We start from the raw sequence: 18,567 nt of genomic DNA, 5'->3' as shown, positions 1-18,567 counted from the left end.
GGGTAAATGGAAGGATCACAATGTTGTCAGAAGGCGGAGGAGAGCCGAGCGGTGTGAAACGGGGGCTTGGGGTGGGAGGGGCAGTCGAGTTGGAGATCGAGTCAATAAACTTTAAATTAATGTAATTTCAAGATAATGGCAGAGATAATTACTAAATAGAACCTGACCTCCTGTGAGGTAAGCAGAGGCGGCTGATGGAGTTTGGAAAAAGATAGGGGGGGGGGGTTCCTCTGTGGCAGAGATGACGAGTGCTGTCCGTTTGTGTGGAGTTTGTGTGCATGTGTCAGTATGTGTGTATGAGTGCGTACCCGCAATAAGCAGTGTATCCATGCGTGGTGGAGGCTGGGGGGGCTTGAACATTTTGGTGATGTCCTCCTCAGGCAACGGAGGCTCCCCTCTGCTCTGTCGCTGGGTGTTCTCCTGCTGCCGCCTCTGCAGGTACTGCAGGGAGAGAGAAAAGACGGGTGACATTAGAGGAGAGGAGGCATAAGGGGAGGGGAGAGGGGGGACGGACAGACAAGAAATAGCATGGAGAAAACAAAAAAAATGGACAGACAAGAGTTACAGGGAAAGGCATGAGGGGATGAGGTGAGGAATGACAGCATGAAAATGTGAAGGGAAAAAAGGTGAAACAATGACACCAGGAAGGTAAAGAGTGGGAGTAAAGAAAGAGAGAGAAAAAAGTCAGAGTAACAGGTAGGAGAAAAATATAGTTAGAGAAGAGAGCTCAAACTGGCAGTGGATAGAAGGAAGAGGGGGGAAAAGGGAAGAGTAAGGGTAAGACAGGCAATGGAAACAGTAACAGGAAGGAAGTAAAATAAATGAATGTAGTGATGAAAGAGGTAGAGGAGACAGTCAGAAAGAGAGAGAGAGAGAGAGAGAGAGAGAGAGAGAGAGAGAGAGAGAGAAGAGAGAGAGAAAGAGAGAAAGAGAGAAGAGAGAGAGAGAGAGAGAGAGAGAGAGAGAGAGAGAGAGAGAGAGAGAGAGAGAGAGAGAGAGAGAGAGAGAGAGAGAGAGAGAGAGAGAGAGAGAGAGAGAGAGAGAGAGAGGAGTTAAAGTGCTGACAGGGATGGAGTGATTTGTGAAGGGTTGACAGTCGGTAAATCAGTGAGGTGCTGGGTCTCTGGAGATCCTAAAAGCCTTGTTAATTTGGCAAGATGGAGAGACTGACACAGTCTGGTGGAAGGGGAGGTTGCGGCAGGCGAGGAGAAAAACGACGTGGGAGCAGCTCGAGCGCTTTCAACCGAACATCCCACAACGCACCTGTACGGGTGACTGAAGCTGACAAAATTTGCTAAGACAAACAATAAATGAAAAATACAACTATTTGTTCAAATGAGTTGGTACTCCCCCAGAGTTTATTCCCTGCCAATGTGTCCCAGCATGACTGCATAATCAGTGTAGAACTGTATGAACGTTTTAGAAATAAGCCAACTGAAACCTGCACTTTTTCCACCACCTTCCTGATAAACATATGGTGCCTTGTGGAAGTTTTGGCACAAAAACATGTTTAAGTAAAAAATAAAAAACTTCACAAATTGAGATAAATTAATATAAAACTAAATAAATATATTTAAGTGTTCACGTCTTTCCAATCAAAATTTTGTATGCGCACCTTTGGCTGCAAAACTCTGTCAAGATAAGTTTACTGTGTGGACTGAGAGAACATCAGTGCTCCTTCTTGCTATAAATTCTAGTTTTGATTGAGGGTCTGGACTCATGTGTAGCTTTGACCATGGGAGATTGTATTATTAGTGGAAAATGATCCTATCCCATGTCTCAGTTCTCTTACAAGCTGCAGCAGGATTTCTCTGTGTTTTGCTGTATTTATTTAAACTTCAAAAGCCTCCAGAGCCAACTGCATAGAAGCGTTCCCACAGCTTGATGCTGGAACTACTGAGTTGCATGCTGGGTATGGTGTTTTCTTGGCAATGTGCTGTGTTTGGCTTATCTCAAGTATAGTTATAGTATGTTGGCTAAATGATCTCAATGTTGGTATCATCAGAGGAGGTCTGTACAGTTCCACTCATATTGTACTCAGTCTAATTGGGTCAGCATAAGCATACATAAGTCCAGTAACAGCTCTGATCATACTCGGGCAATGTACAAAGAGAAAAACAATTCTTTATGATTATTATTATGATTATCATATTGCAGCTCTATTTGACCATAGGGTGCTTGTTAATGATAGTGCATCATGTTGTTGATTAGAGGTGGGAATATCTAGGCACCTTGCAATTTGATTTTGATTCAGAGGGCTATGATGGGAATAAAAAAGTTAACTGAATTAACTGATTTGAAAGCATCTGCCTATATGAGAATTACAGACTGAGGGGGAGAAATATTATAAAGTTCATATCTCAAAAACTTTTTTTTACTATTCATACTTTATGGGCTGCTGCCCCATGTGGAAATGTTTCGCATATTAAAAACATGGTAACAACAGTGCCACCATGTGGTCAGTTATTTGTTTTACGTTTTGGCTAATAACTAATGAAACGTGAGGTTTGGCTATTTCAGATTATTTTGATAAACACATCTTTTGCTTCTTTTGGCACATATTTCATCTAATCTTCACCAAACATTGTTCATACCATATTTGTTAAACTGAGTTGAAACCTTTGTTACTTTGAGACTCTCGCACTTCTCATCCCTTATCCTACAGACCCCATTCAAACTTTAAAAAGTTCGCAAAACTTTGAATTTACGAAATTATCAAATCATGTTGAGATGTCTTTTGTAATTTTGGAGCAATTTAAGTTCAAAGCAAGGGTTTTCAGGTCTCACAAGTATGTCATGTCAACAGGCAGAAGGGAGAGCAGAGATATTTTTAGACCAGAAAAAAAAATCTGAACCTGTCTCGCTCCCAAAGTTTCAACTCTTCAAGCACATATACCTGAAAATGTTGCCACAAGCCCACTCTCTACCACAATATAATATATATTTATATAGGACTTCGACATAGGCGGATAAGCGGCAGACAATGGATGGATGGATGGATAGACTTTGTCAAAGGTTTTGAGATCTGAACCTTAATTTATAGGTATAGTGCTGCCACGCTCTCATTGACTGCACCAGTCTCCTCTCACTCCCATTTCTTAAACTTAAAGATTCTCTCTTCCCTCAGACACTTCTCCTCCTCATGCTCTGGAAGTCCTCCTGCCACTAATGATGTACACATTTCAGACCTAGAAGCTTTGTTTTAGGCAAATCTATTTTTCCTCAACAAGAAGTAAATGTGTTCAGTGTTGTAGTGTTTGCCGACCGGCCCGTGGTTAAGCCCTGGGAACGGAAGAAGGTTGTGGGTTCGATACCAGCTCATTGCTACATTGCTCTTATAAACAAAATTGCTTTAGATGTTTATCATGTACCATCGTTCAATGCCAAATTATATATATTTAATATTTAGATTGACGCATGTTACAAAAAACTTATTTTGGTGTCTGGAAACAGTACATTTGAATAGTCCAGTGGTTTAAGATCTTGCCAGTTCTGTGCCCCTTTTAGATCCACAGGCTGTGAATTTGAACCCGGCTAAAGGGAGCAGTCAGTATGGCTGAAGGTGAAAAAGATGCAGACACAGGTGCTGCCAAAATGCTAATTGAGACTGGCAGCAGCTGGGAGCAGTGGCAGCTAACAGCTTCCAGCTCTCACACATATTGTCTTCAGAAGATGCAAATCCTAGTTTTGCTTGTTTTTCATGTGTTTATTTTTTTTTGTTTAATGTTATCAAAATTAACTTTGGGGGGAGGATTTGCAGGGATGACCATCGCTGATTGGTCAAGCACACAACGTAGCTGCTTCATCCTGTGTACCACTTCATTCATAAAACAATGTTTAAGACAAGTAAAGGCATTTCTTTTCATTTGTTAACATTAAAAGGCATTGTTGTCGGCTTCCCAACTAATTTAACAAAAAAAAAAAGTGAGAAAAGATATTAGTAGGAGCAAACAGAGCATAAGCGAGAGAGAAAAGAGCAGCGGTGGTCACAGTAACTACAAGAACAGGAACAAATCTGTTGTTTTCTCATGTGTTAATACTGCATCTCTAAATGCTGACATCATTTTTAAATTCATTATGGGTCTAATTTGCATAACCTGGTTCCTCAGGTGAGGTGGAAAGGCAAACCTCGCTGCACAACAGGAGGGCTGTTTCCATTGCAGGAACTTCAGGGTAATTTTACGGGGCCATGGCTGTTGGAACCTCCCCTGAAGGACAATCTCCCTGAACTTTTGTGGGGGCTAAACGAGTCCCTGCCTCGGGGTATGTACTCCATGTAGCCCCGAAAAATTCTTGGGTGGGGCTTGAGGTTGACTCGGTGCTGATTGGGTACAGAAAGCGCCAAAATAAGCACCTATAAACTGTTGCAGAATGATTACGTCATCTCCAGAGTCTGATGGGTCTTATCGAGGTCCTACTCTGCAATTGAAACACAACGGCTGAGAGGACCGAGTGAGAGGATGTTTTTGTAAAGTTCCTGCCTCCTAAATTTTTCCCGGAACGTCCTTAATGGAAATGGGACTTGGACTCCAAGTTTAGTCACTGAAATTAGTTCCCCTCCAAAGTACTTGGAACTTTTGGTGGAAACAGGGCTTTGGCCACAGCCTGTGCCTGGGAACCCACTATTTACCAAATTCAGAGAGCTATAAATGAGAAATGTAGCCCTCTCAGCACAGCAGCTTTTTGCAACTTTCTATGATGATTAATAAGGTTCCATTTGTCCAGGAATCAGCAGGGTCAATAGCACGAGATTACACGGAGCATGTACTGTAGGCGTCTGAAAGGTGTAATAGAGGCTTGCTTTATTTTTCTCTGTGTGCACGGTTTGTTCATTGTGCATTGAATTGTGTGAAACATGAAAAAAGCAGACACCATTAAAAGGTGTTTTCTGTGTGATGTTGTGTATGAGGTATGTTTGTGTGTCTTGCTACTTTTTATAGAACCAATTTCAGTTGAAAACCAGTTTGTGTGGACATATCTGTGTTGTGAGGACATTTTGGCCAGGTCCTCAACTTTAAAGGGCAAACTGAAGGAAAGATGTTTTAAAATTAAGGTTAGAATTAGGTTTGGGTTCAGTTTCAGGTAAAGGTTGAGTTTAGGCATTTAGTTGTGATGGTTAAGGTTAGGGTAAAGGGCTAAGGAATGCATTATGTCAATGAGTGTCCTCACAAGGATATAAACAGAACGTGTGTGTGTGTCAAGGGTTAAGCTTGGGGCCTGTAGTGATGAGAAGGTTGGTAGGGGAAGATGATGAATCGTAATGGCTGGAGTGTGGTTGATTGGCCCCGGGATGTGAAAGTATGTAGGTGTATGTTTCTTCACAGCTGACTGACTGAATTCATTTGTGTGTATAGGACAGGCTACCTATAGTCACAGATGTATGTTTATTGTAAGTCTGTCTAATGAGTTTGAATCTGGCTGTGGTTTTATCTGCTGTCGCACGAGATGATGATGACTCAGCCTGGATCGACATTGATACTTCAGACATTTTCTCATTTCCATTTGCGGGGAGTGATGACATAATAATGTAGTTTGTTTGAACGTGGGTGTAGGTTGGAGCGCACATCAGTGAGTCACCTTGAGCCTCTATGCTTCCATTTTCCTGAGTAATGTTTGTGTGTATGACTGCGTGACCGTTTGCATGTATTGCTGGATGTTTATGGTGCATCTGGCCAAGGTTGTAGTTGCAGATGGTGTGTGGCTGGCTCCTTATCTTAGTGTGTCTATGCCCTGTTCAGGCCTTCTTTGGCTCAACTGGCTGAGTTTTTATTTGTAGGTGGTATGTGTGCTTGTGTCTTAAGTCTTTACACACAGTAGGTGTGTTAGTGCTGCAGTAAATTCAGTTTGTGATATGACTCATTGGTACAGGAAAATAATTAAAACAGGATTTTCACAGACTAATTAAAATGCCAAAAGACTCAATTTGTTAATAGGGGGAGACTTTGCGTCCATATTTACTAGCTCTCCCCAAGTGTCGACAGTATTTGAAAAATGTTTGTGTGACTCATGGTATATTAAACCAACTCTTCTTCACATAAGGACAAATTAATAACGGTATCACAGATGTAGCCCCTGTAGTGATGAAAATAACGAAAAATGGAGCAGATGGATAAGAAGCGTGTTTGAAATTGAAGAGATGCTGATGTGCAGTGAGCTCATGTCAGCTGCTGCAGTGAGGTGAGGGATGATAACACCATGAGAGATACTTGAAGGTTGATATTACTCATTCTTATCTCATTAGTGTCTTCTCCAAAAAACTAAAATTACTTTTAAACTTGGGTCTGTGTCTTTGCTTCGAGTTCCCAGTGCTGATACTGGTGTTGGAGATTTGCCTTTTTACCACTAACTTACGTTTTGAAGCAAATATAGCTTTTATTTAATTCTTCAATCCAGGACACCTGGTGTTTTATCCGTTTTCTGGCTGTCCTTTTTATTGTCACCAGTTCATGTATTTTCCATGGTTTATTGCTTAGGCAAGAGGAAAGCTAGCCCGGGGTCCAGATTATAGGTCTTCACATGTCGAAAATTTTTGAAACCAATCTTTAATGGACTGGTGGAGACCTAACGTGCATAAATTCCCTTTCAAAGAAGAGAGGATTTATCCAAGAGGGACCCAAGGACAGTCAAGACCTGATAATCCAAGTGAGGCAGGCAAAAAAGACAGTAATAAAGTCTTTTCCCCCAGCATTTCACAGGTGACACTATGGATTTTGCCTCAAAAAGCACCTTTTTTTCCTGTGGTGACTATAATGCACCACATCAAAACAATGCTTAATCTTAGTAAGAAATGATACATTTATGTTAATCAATTAGTTGCTAATCATTTTGAGTCATGTTTTTTAACAAAAAAGTCAAACTTCTCAGCTTCATGCTTCATTTTCTGGGTTTTTTAGACTTCTATTAAAGTAACCTGAGTATCTTTGGGTTGTGGACTGCTGGTTGGGAAAAAATATCACCATTTTTTTGACATTGAAACCTAATTTCCTTAGCATGGGGGTTTGAGGGATGGTGTGAGTGTGTAGTAAGATGGTTATGCGATGGTTAAAGCATGTAAGTGATTATGTTATGTCATCTTGCCGTTCCTTGTGGATCTTTTAGTAATTATCTGCTGCTTCTTACTGAGTAGTATATTTATGCTATGTCTATGTGCATCAGCTTGTTTCATTGCTATGCTGATGACACCCAGCTGTACGGAAGAGCGCTTCAACTGGCTGCCACAAAAGGGGCTGCAATGTAATCCAACAGGGGAATTATCAATGTACGTCCACTAAAAGTGCTTCTTTTTGCCATAGACAGGCTCCAATTGTTATGTGTCTGACATTGAAAGTTATGTTGGGAGAAGAGAACAGGATTTATATTTATATATTTCAGCAAGTATTGATGACCTTCATAATCAACTCTTTGAGTCAAGAACAGAGACAATGCTGACTGATCTGCAGAAATGTACTTGTTAAGACAGAACAGTGACAGAAAGAACATAACGGCATTTGTGTGCGCGTGTTCTCTCAAAGCTCCTTCTGTCTGTTTCCGTGAGCCACATGTCCACTACAGACATAGAGTTGAGCTGAAATAAATCAATGAAAAGGAGGAAAATGAAACATGTATCTCTAAATCATCTGTTTTTGATGGTTATTTGGGCTTTACAACGTAACCGCAGTAAAACAATCAAAAAGTAATGTTTTATTTCTCGTATTCACTGCTTTGTTTTTTGTTATTATTATTTTAAGATATATTCTTAACTAAAATGTGTTATACAAGTAGCATAGCTCCTTTAAGGAATAGCTTACAGAGAGAGAGAGAGAGAGAGAGGGAGACAGAATTTGTGTGTGATGTTAAGGCTGTGGAGCACACAGATGCAGGGATGAGCCAGAGGACAACCGCTGCTTAGAACCAGAACCTGAGCAACCTGCTGCCACCTAGAGAGAGACGCACCGAGAGCAGGCTGAGCAGGCAAGAGAGTCAAAGAGTTTCTGTTGAAAACATGGACTAAGACCCGGGGGGATATGAAAGCAGCTGCTTGCTAACAGCTACGTGTGTTTACAGAAGGGAGCAGGAGTGAGGACTGCTGCCACAGACAGTCGCTGAGTAGACACTTCAGTTTAGAATAGCAGTGTCTGCCATCTGAAAGTACTGATAACATACATAGTATTTTACAAATTAGAGTTTATTATTTCATGGACGTGGATTTGATTTCCATTTTTTTTAAACAATGTGACGGTCTGGGCCGTGGGCAAGTAATGTATTCGGTATGTGCCCAAACACCATGTATCACTGGTGACACCTTTACAAACAGTAACATGGTTTACTCACGCCCACCCAGGCCAAATAACTTTTCTGCCAGAAACCCTGCTTCAATGTTGGGTCCTTCAGCCATTGCTAGAACATTTCTCATCTCCTTTAGACAATTAAGCGCCCCCTGAAGCATACATGAGGGGAGTCGCCCTTCTGAAGGCATGTGTAACTTGGTGCACCATGACATTTGAAGCTAGTACACATGTTCTGTTTTGGTTCTGCAGTAGAACCTCCTCCCATAGCGCTGATGGCCTTTTTCTTTTTTTCCTTTTTAAAAAAAAAACACAACTGTCAAGTTTTGTTTAATTTTCCTCACAGTACAATCATAATTCATAGAAAACTTATGTACCATGAAGTCCTTTTTTTGAGGGTGAGAACAGCAACACTCAGGTTAGCTGAGCCATTAGTGTAATCAGTTAACTGCTGCATCTCTACTGCCAATTAACTTGTCCTGCATGAACTTTTACTTGCCCTGAGCGATTGGTTATGTCGGACCCTGTTGTCTATTTCTATATCTCCTCAAGTCTGCACTACTGCAATGCACTCTTCAAAGAGATCTCTGGCAGGAGCATCCAGAAACTCCAGTACATTCAGAACAGCTCTGCCAGGATCCTGATGAGAGGGCGAAAACACAAACATAAAACACCAATTCTGTTTTCATTGCACTGGCTCCCTGTCTCCTTCAGGATTGACTACAAAGTCTTTCAACTCACACACAAATCCATCAACGGACATGTGCCTCCCCTACCTACAAGAACTGATCACACCACAAACCTCTACCCGCACCCTCAGATCTGCCAGCAGCTCGCTCTTTCGGGCCTCCAGTACAAAGCTCTGCACCATGGGTGGTCGAGTCTTCCGCTGTGCGGTAACACACACGTGGAACAGCCTTCCTAACCCTCTGAGGGTATCACAGACCCCAGACTCTTTAAAGAAAGCCTAAAAAAAACTTTCTATTCATAAAGGCTTTTTCATCTTAACTCCTGATGCTTTTTTTATGCTGTGTGTTCTGTTTCATTGATACTATAGTGCTTTGTGTTTTACCATGAATGAAAAGTGTGCTACAAATTAAATGTATTATTTATTATCATTATACATATAGATGTTAGTAAATGCTTCCATATTTCATTCTTTGCTGTTTACTGTAGTTACTGCTGTGGGTCCTCAGTGGGTGGATGTACGTTAATGTGCAAGCCTGGAGGACCATATTTCTGTGTGTTTGTGTATGTGCTACATGGTGCTTCTGCTGCTTGCATGCTGTGATTATAGCTACAATTGGTTGCGTCCCTGGCTGGGAGATAGATACCTGCTGTTTTCCTGCTGAGATTGTGGCTGTAGGTGCATCTGTGTGTAAATGCCCCTGTGTGTGTATGTATGTGCCTCTTTCCCTTGTACGCATGCTGCTACGGTTATGTTTTTACTGCTGCTTGCTCATTGTGTCTGCGGGTGGACTGTACGCTTCAGAACTTAAAAGCTTGTGCATACATGCGCGTGCGTGCGTGCGTGCGTGTGCGTGTGCGTGTGTGTGTGTGTGTGTGTGTGTGTGTGTGTGTGGGAGAGAGAGAGAGAGAGAGAGAGAGTTACCTGGTGCTTCTGCTGCTGTTGCTTGCTCAGGTTGCGGCTGTAGGTGTTATACTTGACAATGTCCTGGCTCATGTCATCCACTCTGTCCATCAGAAGCTGAAGGCTCTTCTCCAAGTGGTTACTGTAAAAGAAATGACAGCATGTCACTTACCCCATTTTGTACTGCCATCAGCACTTGGGAGCATCAGTTTTTTATTCACCCTTAAGCCTATGTTCACAGTTTTTCAACAACAATGGCCAGGTACCCATATGAACATTTAAACATTGTTGCTTGCTGTGAGAGTGCTAAAAATACAGTGTCTTTGAAACATAAACAATTTGATTAACTAAGACTGATGAAACAAAAAATTACGAACCTATCCTGTAACTTTATTCTTTGCGGGAGCCAAATATTAAAAAAGACAAGTTAAAATCCTTATAATAAAGAAACACTCTATTGGATTGTGTGGTTGGTATATGTGCTCATGTGGACAATCTTGGCATTGAATTATTGATAAATTGGCACCCGTTGATGGCGTCATTGTCATTAGTACCAGTTGTGCACAGTGCAGACAGCTTCAGGATGCCAACAGCCAAAACTGTTTTTCAGTGGGTTTTAAGTGAAGTGAAGTTTGTTTGGGTTTTTTTTGTACTTTCTGTTGCTGCGGCATATCTTGTTTGGTTAGTATAGCGTAGCCTAGTTGGGCATACGGGAGGAAACACTTTTTTAAAAAGGGACAGCCCCAAAAAATACTCAATGCTAAAACACAATGCTTTGGTTAATTTCAATTCAATTTACTTGGATAATTCACTCACTATCTCTATGCTTTCCAGGTAATCCTGGGTACACATAAAACAATAAGACAACACATATAAAGCAATGTCCAATCGTCAAGCCTTTTCTGAAATGTGGCTGAACAATAGCTTTCCTCCACTGACACCTTTTATGAACATGGGATCTGTATTTTTGTGCCATTGGAATGCTATTTGATCAGTGCCCAGGCTCTTAGCTGTGATCAAATCTCAGCTAAGAGTAAATGCAGTCTGTATAGTTTGGCCACATTCTTAAGAGACAAATTTGCTTAACAAGTTAACGACCATGCTCACAGCTCTTTGGATGCTGTAGGTATTTAGTCATAAACAAAAGTATTAGACACTGAAATTTTGACCTGATGATGGTGCTGGATGAAAGGTTAAAAGATCATTGAAGTGATTACAACACATGCTGTGTGGGACATACATGCATGTACAAAATTTCACAGAAATCCATCTAACATCACCTTGAGCCATAAATGGTAGACCAATCCTTATTTTACAGGATGCTCTTTCACAACAAGCAGCAACCACCATGGCTGAAAAACATGGTAGGTGGTGGAAAGCACAGTTACAAGCTTTAAGAGAACTATGGTTGCTGTCATAAATGCTACATCCATGTTTTTTAACCTGACACCCCTCTGACCTCCTACCACATTCATTACATTTACTGTATGGGTTCAGAGAACTCAGACCTGAGGACCCTTCTGTGAGCAGAAATATGTGTCTTTAGAAACTAAATCAGAATCACTTACATGTGTACTGTTTAATTTGAATAGCTGCATTTAAAAAAAAATAAATAAATAGCACAATTTGAAATTGAATTTATAAGTTTGGAGCTTAACTCCAATAACCTTGAAACTGAATGTAATATTGTCAATTGAGTATACTGTTAAACTGAATTCAGTTTCTCTAAAACAGCATTTAATCCTTACCTGAAATTCAACTCTCTAGATACTTCCACATTCAGTTCTCTCAATTCAAATTCAGTTCAATGAGACACACATCTGATTGTTGAGGAAGAGCATTAGTGTGCAGATTCACACAACTCTTTTTCATGTATGGTAACCACTAATTTCTCTTAATGATATCAATGACCAATGGGAGCTAGATATTTCAAACGCCTGACGTGTTTTCTCTATTCTATGGGAAAATACTTTGAGTTCTGCAGCTGATCTCCATGGTGACATTTTTGCCCGAGTGGGCTTCTGTTAATACCACTGTATCTTAAGTGGATGGAGTTCATTCTTAAAAATACACAACAATTCCCTTTAGTTCACTGACAACTCACAACATTTTCAGCATTTTGAGGAGGCATGAAAGCTTGATTCACAGCTTTGTATAAAGGTATAATGTATGAATCTGTTAATCTGCACTTGATTACTCTTCCTCCATGACCGAATGTGTGTTTCAGTAAACTGAAATTGATTGCAGTAACTGACTTTGAATTGAATGTGATATATAAGCATGTAAGTATATACAGAGTTTCAGTTTCAGTGAGGAACAAGTACAGTTTCAGAGCAACTTAACCCAATTTCTTAATATCACATTCAGTTTCAAGTTTATTAGAATTCAATATCAAACTAATAAATTGAATTTCAAATTCTGCTATTCAGATTTAGTTTTTTTAATGCAATTATTCAAGCTGAGCATTTCAAGTTCTAATATATATATGATTCAATTTAAGTTTCTAGTCACACATATCATGCCATACCCTTCCCTTTTCCCCGTGCTACATCTCTCTACTTTAGTATCACAACCCTTTTCCCAACACTGCCATGCTGACAACACTTAACACACAACTCTACCAGCATTCCTCTTCCCTCTGCTCCCATGAGCTCCATTTTTTTCTATCAGGATGTCTCACTACTGCCTTAAGTTCAACCTTGACAAGGCTGCAGTGCTCCATTTAAAGTCTTCTCCCTCTCATATTTCTCTCTCTGGAATTATATTGTTTCATTTGTGAATGTTTGGGTGCTACATAATGCAGCATGTTGTGTGGGAAAACAGATTCTGACTGTTTATTTAAATGACAACTGTACCCGCAAGGACTGCCAGCGCTGTGTATGTTTTGGCTGTGTGTGCACTTGCGCTGACGTAACTGTGTTTGGTGTGGAGTCTGTGTGTTTGATTGTTTGTGTGAAAATGTGCAGGAAAACGCAAGTGTTTTGGGTGATTTTAGTTACCGTCCTATCTGTTCTGAGAGTTTTTCGATTAACAATTTTATAAATCAATATTCCTCTCTCTCCCTCCTAGCGCCCAACACTCTCCGTATTCTGATGGAAGCTGAAAAACTGTCCAGAAATAATTTACCGACCTTCAATTTCCTAGACTCTAAAATGACAATAAAGTCCTATTTTTCTATTGATTAGGAATACATTTCTTATACTCATAGAGAGAATATCACTTAGAAACAAGCTCAAATGTATCCAAAATTGACCTGAGCCAAGCCCCATATTAATTTGTGCGCATTTCTGCTGCTGAGTGTTAATGTGGTGCAGTTAGAAAGCTTCCTCACTTTCTCACTATGCCTCCATAAATTTTGGCCGATCGCAGTGACTTTATCAAGTCTTGTTGTGTTCATTTATGAGCTTTAAAGCTGAGAAATGAACAGCTGTAGAGTTGTTTTTTTAAGTTTTTTTTTTTTTAAATTTCCACTTGTTTATGTTAAACTAAACTAACCCGCTGTTGGCTATAGCCTCATATTGAATAGACACAATAATGGTATCAATCCTCTTATTTAACTCTTGTTAAAAAAAAAGGCAAATGAGCAAATATTTCTCAAAATGTTAAACTATTCCTTTTAGGGTATTAGAAGACTGAAGCTTATTTCAGTGCAGCAACACATTAGTATTTTTGCTTCTATAATGACAATCAGAAATAAAATGAAGAGGGGAACTATTATGTAATGATATCACTGAAGAACCGCAAAGCAACTGAATAATGAAATCATATTAGTAGTTGCAACTTGATTTCCTTACTATTCAGTTCTCTGGTCAGAGCACACATCAGAGTAGAAACTTCAGGGCTTAGCTACATGATTATGCATGTATTAAGCATCTATATATGTGTAAACAGACATCCATATCCTGAAGCCACTCATTATGATCACCATCATCATCGTAGCTTGACATCCGGATGCCATCAACCCACGTTCGATGTGTAACAACTTAATTACATTTACATACAAACACACATAGAGATTAAGTCCCTCAAGCTCACAGAGACAAAGAGCAAACTAATGAAACCACATGCATGTAGATAACTGTATGAACACTGCTGATAAACTATTCTGATTTATAAGTTGCAATTAAATGTAAGGGATCAAATAATCTACCAAAACGGCATGGCTGTGCACAAATATCGCAAAATGGTTTTCAATCATGTTCCCTGTTTATTTAACTGTTGCAAAGTTAGATTTAGCTGAAAAACACAAAGCCAATTTTGAAATGAAATAAAATATATCTTGTGAAGCGTATGATTTTTCGTAGCCCCAAAAGTCATTTCCATAGTTTAGGCTGCTTGAACCGTTTCCAGTACCGCCGTGTTTTCCTGTGAAGCTTGTTGTGTGATCAGTTTGTCAACTGACTCCTCCACTGCAGTGTCAGAGCTGTAAACATGAAAACTGATGGCCCAGGACCAAATCTCACCATAACACTTCTCTACTGTGTCCCTGCAACTGTGTCAAAATTGATTCTCACTGACGAAAGCCCATTTTAAACTATTTCATCAAGTAATATGGTCGCTAATTTGTGTGGTGTGCATGTATAATATATGCAAAGGGAAATCATTTAGTCAGAGCGGGATCCTTCAAAACATCTGTTGTTAATGCATGTGTCAAGTGCACAGAAGTGTGTGTGCGCGTGTGTGTTGTGTTCAGGGTCTTTTTATACCTAAAATTTGGGGCTTCGATGGAATTTATGGAAATAGATGATAATATGATTAAATTAGTGACATATTTATCTGCACTGAGAAGGTTACTGTACTGGATGAGAATGAATTATTGTTTCATCATTTCTTTAATTAACTGTGAATGTGTTAGATTTATTACATGACTGGTAAGGTTGTATAAGTAACCTGAATTAAACAGTATTTACAATTCAGATCTATCAAAATGATTGATTAAACACTAAAATCATATAACTTTGATTATTTAAACCTTGGCAGTATTTCCAAGCACTCAAAATTTAGAGGTTACCAATTGCTGAAAAAAAATTGCATGAGGAATATGTGTTTGACACAACACAGTGTCTGCTCATATACACAAAAAGGTTAAATTAATCAGGCAGGTCAGTGAGTCTTCCGATCAATCCTGACCTAGAAATCAAAGTCTATGGAGGGATTTTTCTATCATCCATCACCACGATCAACATTATCATCTGTGGTAAGAACAAGCCTGTTTGCTGGAGTAAAAGCGCATTCACTCAGCCTTAGATGAAGATGACATTGACAAATGGGGCCGTGGATTTGAAAATGAGACAAAAAGAAAAACATTAAATAAAACAGACTATGTTTACCTTTTTCAAGGGGTGAAAATGAGGGGAAAAGGGTGGGGCTGTCAGCAGAAGATGTAGAGAGACGGACGTTACAATCGAATACAAGGACAGCTGCGCAGCAATCTGACAACTTCAGGAAACAATTTCATCTCGCCAGACATCCCATCAGCAGTCATGCCGGGAAACCTATGGGGAGGGCCGGGCTGCTTCAGCCCCATTTCAGGTCATATCAAAACGCAATGTTTCAACTTCAGAGGAGCCATTTGGAAAACTGAACAATATGCAGAAAGTTGGGTAATTTCAGTCTATTTGACCATTTGTAGTGCAACGTTCAAATCATGCTCTTTGGAACAGGCCGATTAGCTATTATTTTTCAAGAATCTTCAAAAGGTATCAATAAAACGGGATTAATAAATTAAATGGTTTAAATCCAAAAAGAAACTTCACCGGTGAGACTACGAGAAGGTTCAACCATAGAAGCAATCAAATGTGTCTGTGCTCCTATTGGCCAGTTTTGTTTTTCGTGTGTAAGTCCTTTTGTCCTGCTCAACAAGTCACAGCCCTAGAAGCCCCGCCCCGTTGCACTCATACATGGACCTGAGCAGCTAGCTGTTCACTTGTTTATTCAAAGTTTATTAATATTCAACATCCAAACTGCACCAGTCCAGTACTATACCTGTCAAGTGTGAAGTCGATTGGATGAACGGTTCTCGAGAAATGTGAAGGACATACATGAAGAGAGACAGATTCCTTCCTTTGTAGTTAGATGACTGTGTTAGTGCTAAGGTTGGCTGGCATTAATAATAATAATAAAATAATACATTTAATTAGTACTGCACTTTTCACTCATAATGAATCTCAAAGTGCTACAGTATTAATAACCCAGAACATAAAACATAAAGAGAGTAGTAATAAGAGTTAAGATGAAAAAGCCTTTATGAACAGAAATGTTTTCAGGCCTTCTTTAAAGAGTCTGGGGTCTGTGCTGCCCTCAGATGGTTAGGAAGGCTGCTCCACAAGCGTGTTTCAGCAGAGCAGAACGCTGGATTCCCCATGGTGTAGAACTTAGTACTGGGGGCCCAAAGGAGCAAGCTGCAGGCAGATCTGAGGGTGCCGGTGGAAGTTTGTAGTTGGAGTCTTCATTAAATTCATGGCTTACTTATGTTACAGGACACAGATGAGGAGAACAACAACAACTCCCGGCGTGCAGTCTATAAGTAAGCACAGTGTGTTTTGTGCACTAACAGTGTGTAAATCAGCACTTTGAGTCATTATTGTGCTAATTTCTCCCACCTGCCCCTGGGAAGCGTTTTGATTAGCAGCTTCACAGCTGTTGCTCCACTTGCAGCGGTTTATCTCCATAAATGATTGCTGATAAATTCTCGTGAGACTGATGCTGAGAGCCTCAGAGATCTAAAAATGATACTTTAAGAGCTAAGCTGTGAGTTGATATGGTGGGGTGATATTTGTTCATATTGTACTCATTAGTGATGGAAGACAAAGTTTGATGGCATGTCCTGTTTTGGGACAATAAATATGCTTTGATGTTTAGTTATAGCATTTATTGTACCTAGTTTTGGACTGGACATCCCAATCAAACATCCAGTAGAAACTCAAAGGTGCACCAAAAATGTGTAGGAACTAGAATATGTAAGTGAACTGTGATATCTGTGGGGGCTATTTTACCACTCTAAGATGCACAAATACAACCAGACATTTTCAGCAGCCGAAGTAGAAGCTATTAATTTAGAGATGACCAGATACTGAATCCCCAGTACATCTGGTACTACAGTCCAAGCAGGTTGAATTAAAGTTTGAAGAATTAGGCTGGTGTAATTTTGAATCTTTACTATTATCAAAAAAATACAATGGAAAGACCAAAAACAACAAATAATGTACCTAACTAAAAAGAATTGTCTGTGGAGCTGCAGTGTCATATAAGCTTATACTTATGCTTCATATAAGGCCGTTATACTTGAAAAAACTATTAAAAACGCATAAAAGAGCCATAGTGTGACATATTCCTTCATTATAACAACATTGCAACAGTGACGTTTATGTCTCTCAGCTCATTATTGTTTTTCCTCTTATGACACTGTAGGTTCAACACAATCTGACCCTTTTCTTTATGAGTGTTGTCAGCTGTGTATTCAACCTGGTGATAATGATCCACGTCTGAAGCAGACATTGTTCATTTCTAATGATAATTTCTGCAGATCATGATAAACCATAAAGCAAACAAACAGTGTGCACAGTAACCTATACCCTGTTAGAGAAATGTTTTACCTTCAGGTGACCAAAGATACAGTTGCAGTTATTAGTTTATGGTGTTTGAGAGAAAACTACACTGACTGGGCTCATTGTAATGAAGGAATATATCACCCAATGCAATGGTAGGGCTCTTTTATGTGTTTTTAATAGGTTTTGGAAGGCAGTGGCACAGAGGCATGAGCTTTGGCTGCACTCCTTGTTATTAAGATACATTTTCTTCAAATGTTTTACTCATTTTCATGAGATTTACCAAAAACTGAATTTTTAAGGACTATTTAAAAACAGCACTAGGAGCAAGTACGGTGGCTTAACATAATACAGAATACATCAATAGACCTCTGATTCTTTCCTCCAATCTGGTACATTTTGGAACAGTGTAGAAGACACAGACTAATGCCCAGGAGTTCCCTAATGTCAAATCAATTTTAATTTAGAAGTAGCTTTAACTCATGTCTGTGAAAGCAGCCTGCAGGTTTAACAAAATACCATGACATGGTTTTAAAGCTTGTAAGACACTTAAGAACAAAAAGCATTCTTGTATTTACATTGCAATGGTAACCACATGCAAATTCATCAAAATAGGGTGACAACTTTGCTTATAGCTGGATGGTTTTGCTTGTGTGCGCAAACACCATGATGACATTATAATGTAATCACACGACACCCAATCAGACCTAAGCCCTTTCAAGAAGTATAAAAGATTATTCATTTGCAACTTCTGTAAACAAGCTCCTTTAAACTGGTTGAATAGCTAATCAATTATCCTCTGACCAGTGACCTTGTTTATAGATAAACAAAAAACTTTGATTTTATTAAGGGGATTGAAGGCAGTGTTTCCTCAAGGATTTGTTTCAGCAGCGGTGCTTTTGTGTGTGTGTGTGTGTGTGTGTGTGTGTGTGTGTGTGCAGAGCCCCTGAAGCCAGCACCCGTATTTGCACACACCAGCAGTGGAATAACTTAAATCTACATTAGAATTGTTCCAGGTAGTTTTATTCATGCTTAACGAGTCATCTGCCTGTTAATTTACCAGACACACCACAGAAGCATTACAGTGTGGTAATTGCTCCGAGAAGCCAAATCACCACAGTATCTAAAGCAGGTGATTCTGTAAGGGTGCAAGTGTATTCGCTGC

At 39.7% G+C, this 18,567-nt stretch overlaps 1 protein-coding gene across 1 annotated transcript in view; it reads right to left on the bottom strand.

Moving 5' to 3' along the window:
• Positions 1-18,567, bottom strand: part of LOC133983282 (eukaryotic translation initiation factor 3 subunit H) — a 63,453-nt gene that overhangs the window by 476 nt on the left and 44,410 nt on the right. Inside the window, exons 6-7 of the mRNA XM_062422317.1 lie at positions 9,877-9,997; positions 309-441 (exon numbers count right to left, since the gene is read on the bottom strand). Of these exons, the coding sequence (XP_062278301.1) occupies positions 309-441; positions 9,877-9,997 (254 nt within the window). The remainder of the gene's footprint in view (positions 1-308; positions 442-9,876; positions 9,998-18,567) is intronic.

The sequence above is a fragment of the Scomber scombrus genome, chromosome 7, assembly GCF_963691925.1.
Source record: "Scomber scombrus chromosome 7, fScoSco1.1, whole genome shotgun sequence".
Taxonomy (NCBI): domain Eukaryota; kingdom Metazoa; phylum Chordata; class Actinopteri; order Scombriformes; family Scombridae; genus Scomber; species Scomber scombrus.
Note: the sequence above shows the minus strand (reverse complement) of the source record. Positions and strands in the feature narration are given on the sequence as shown.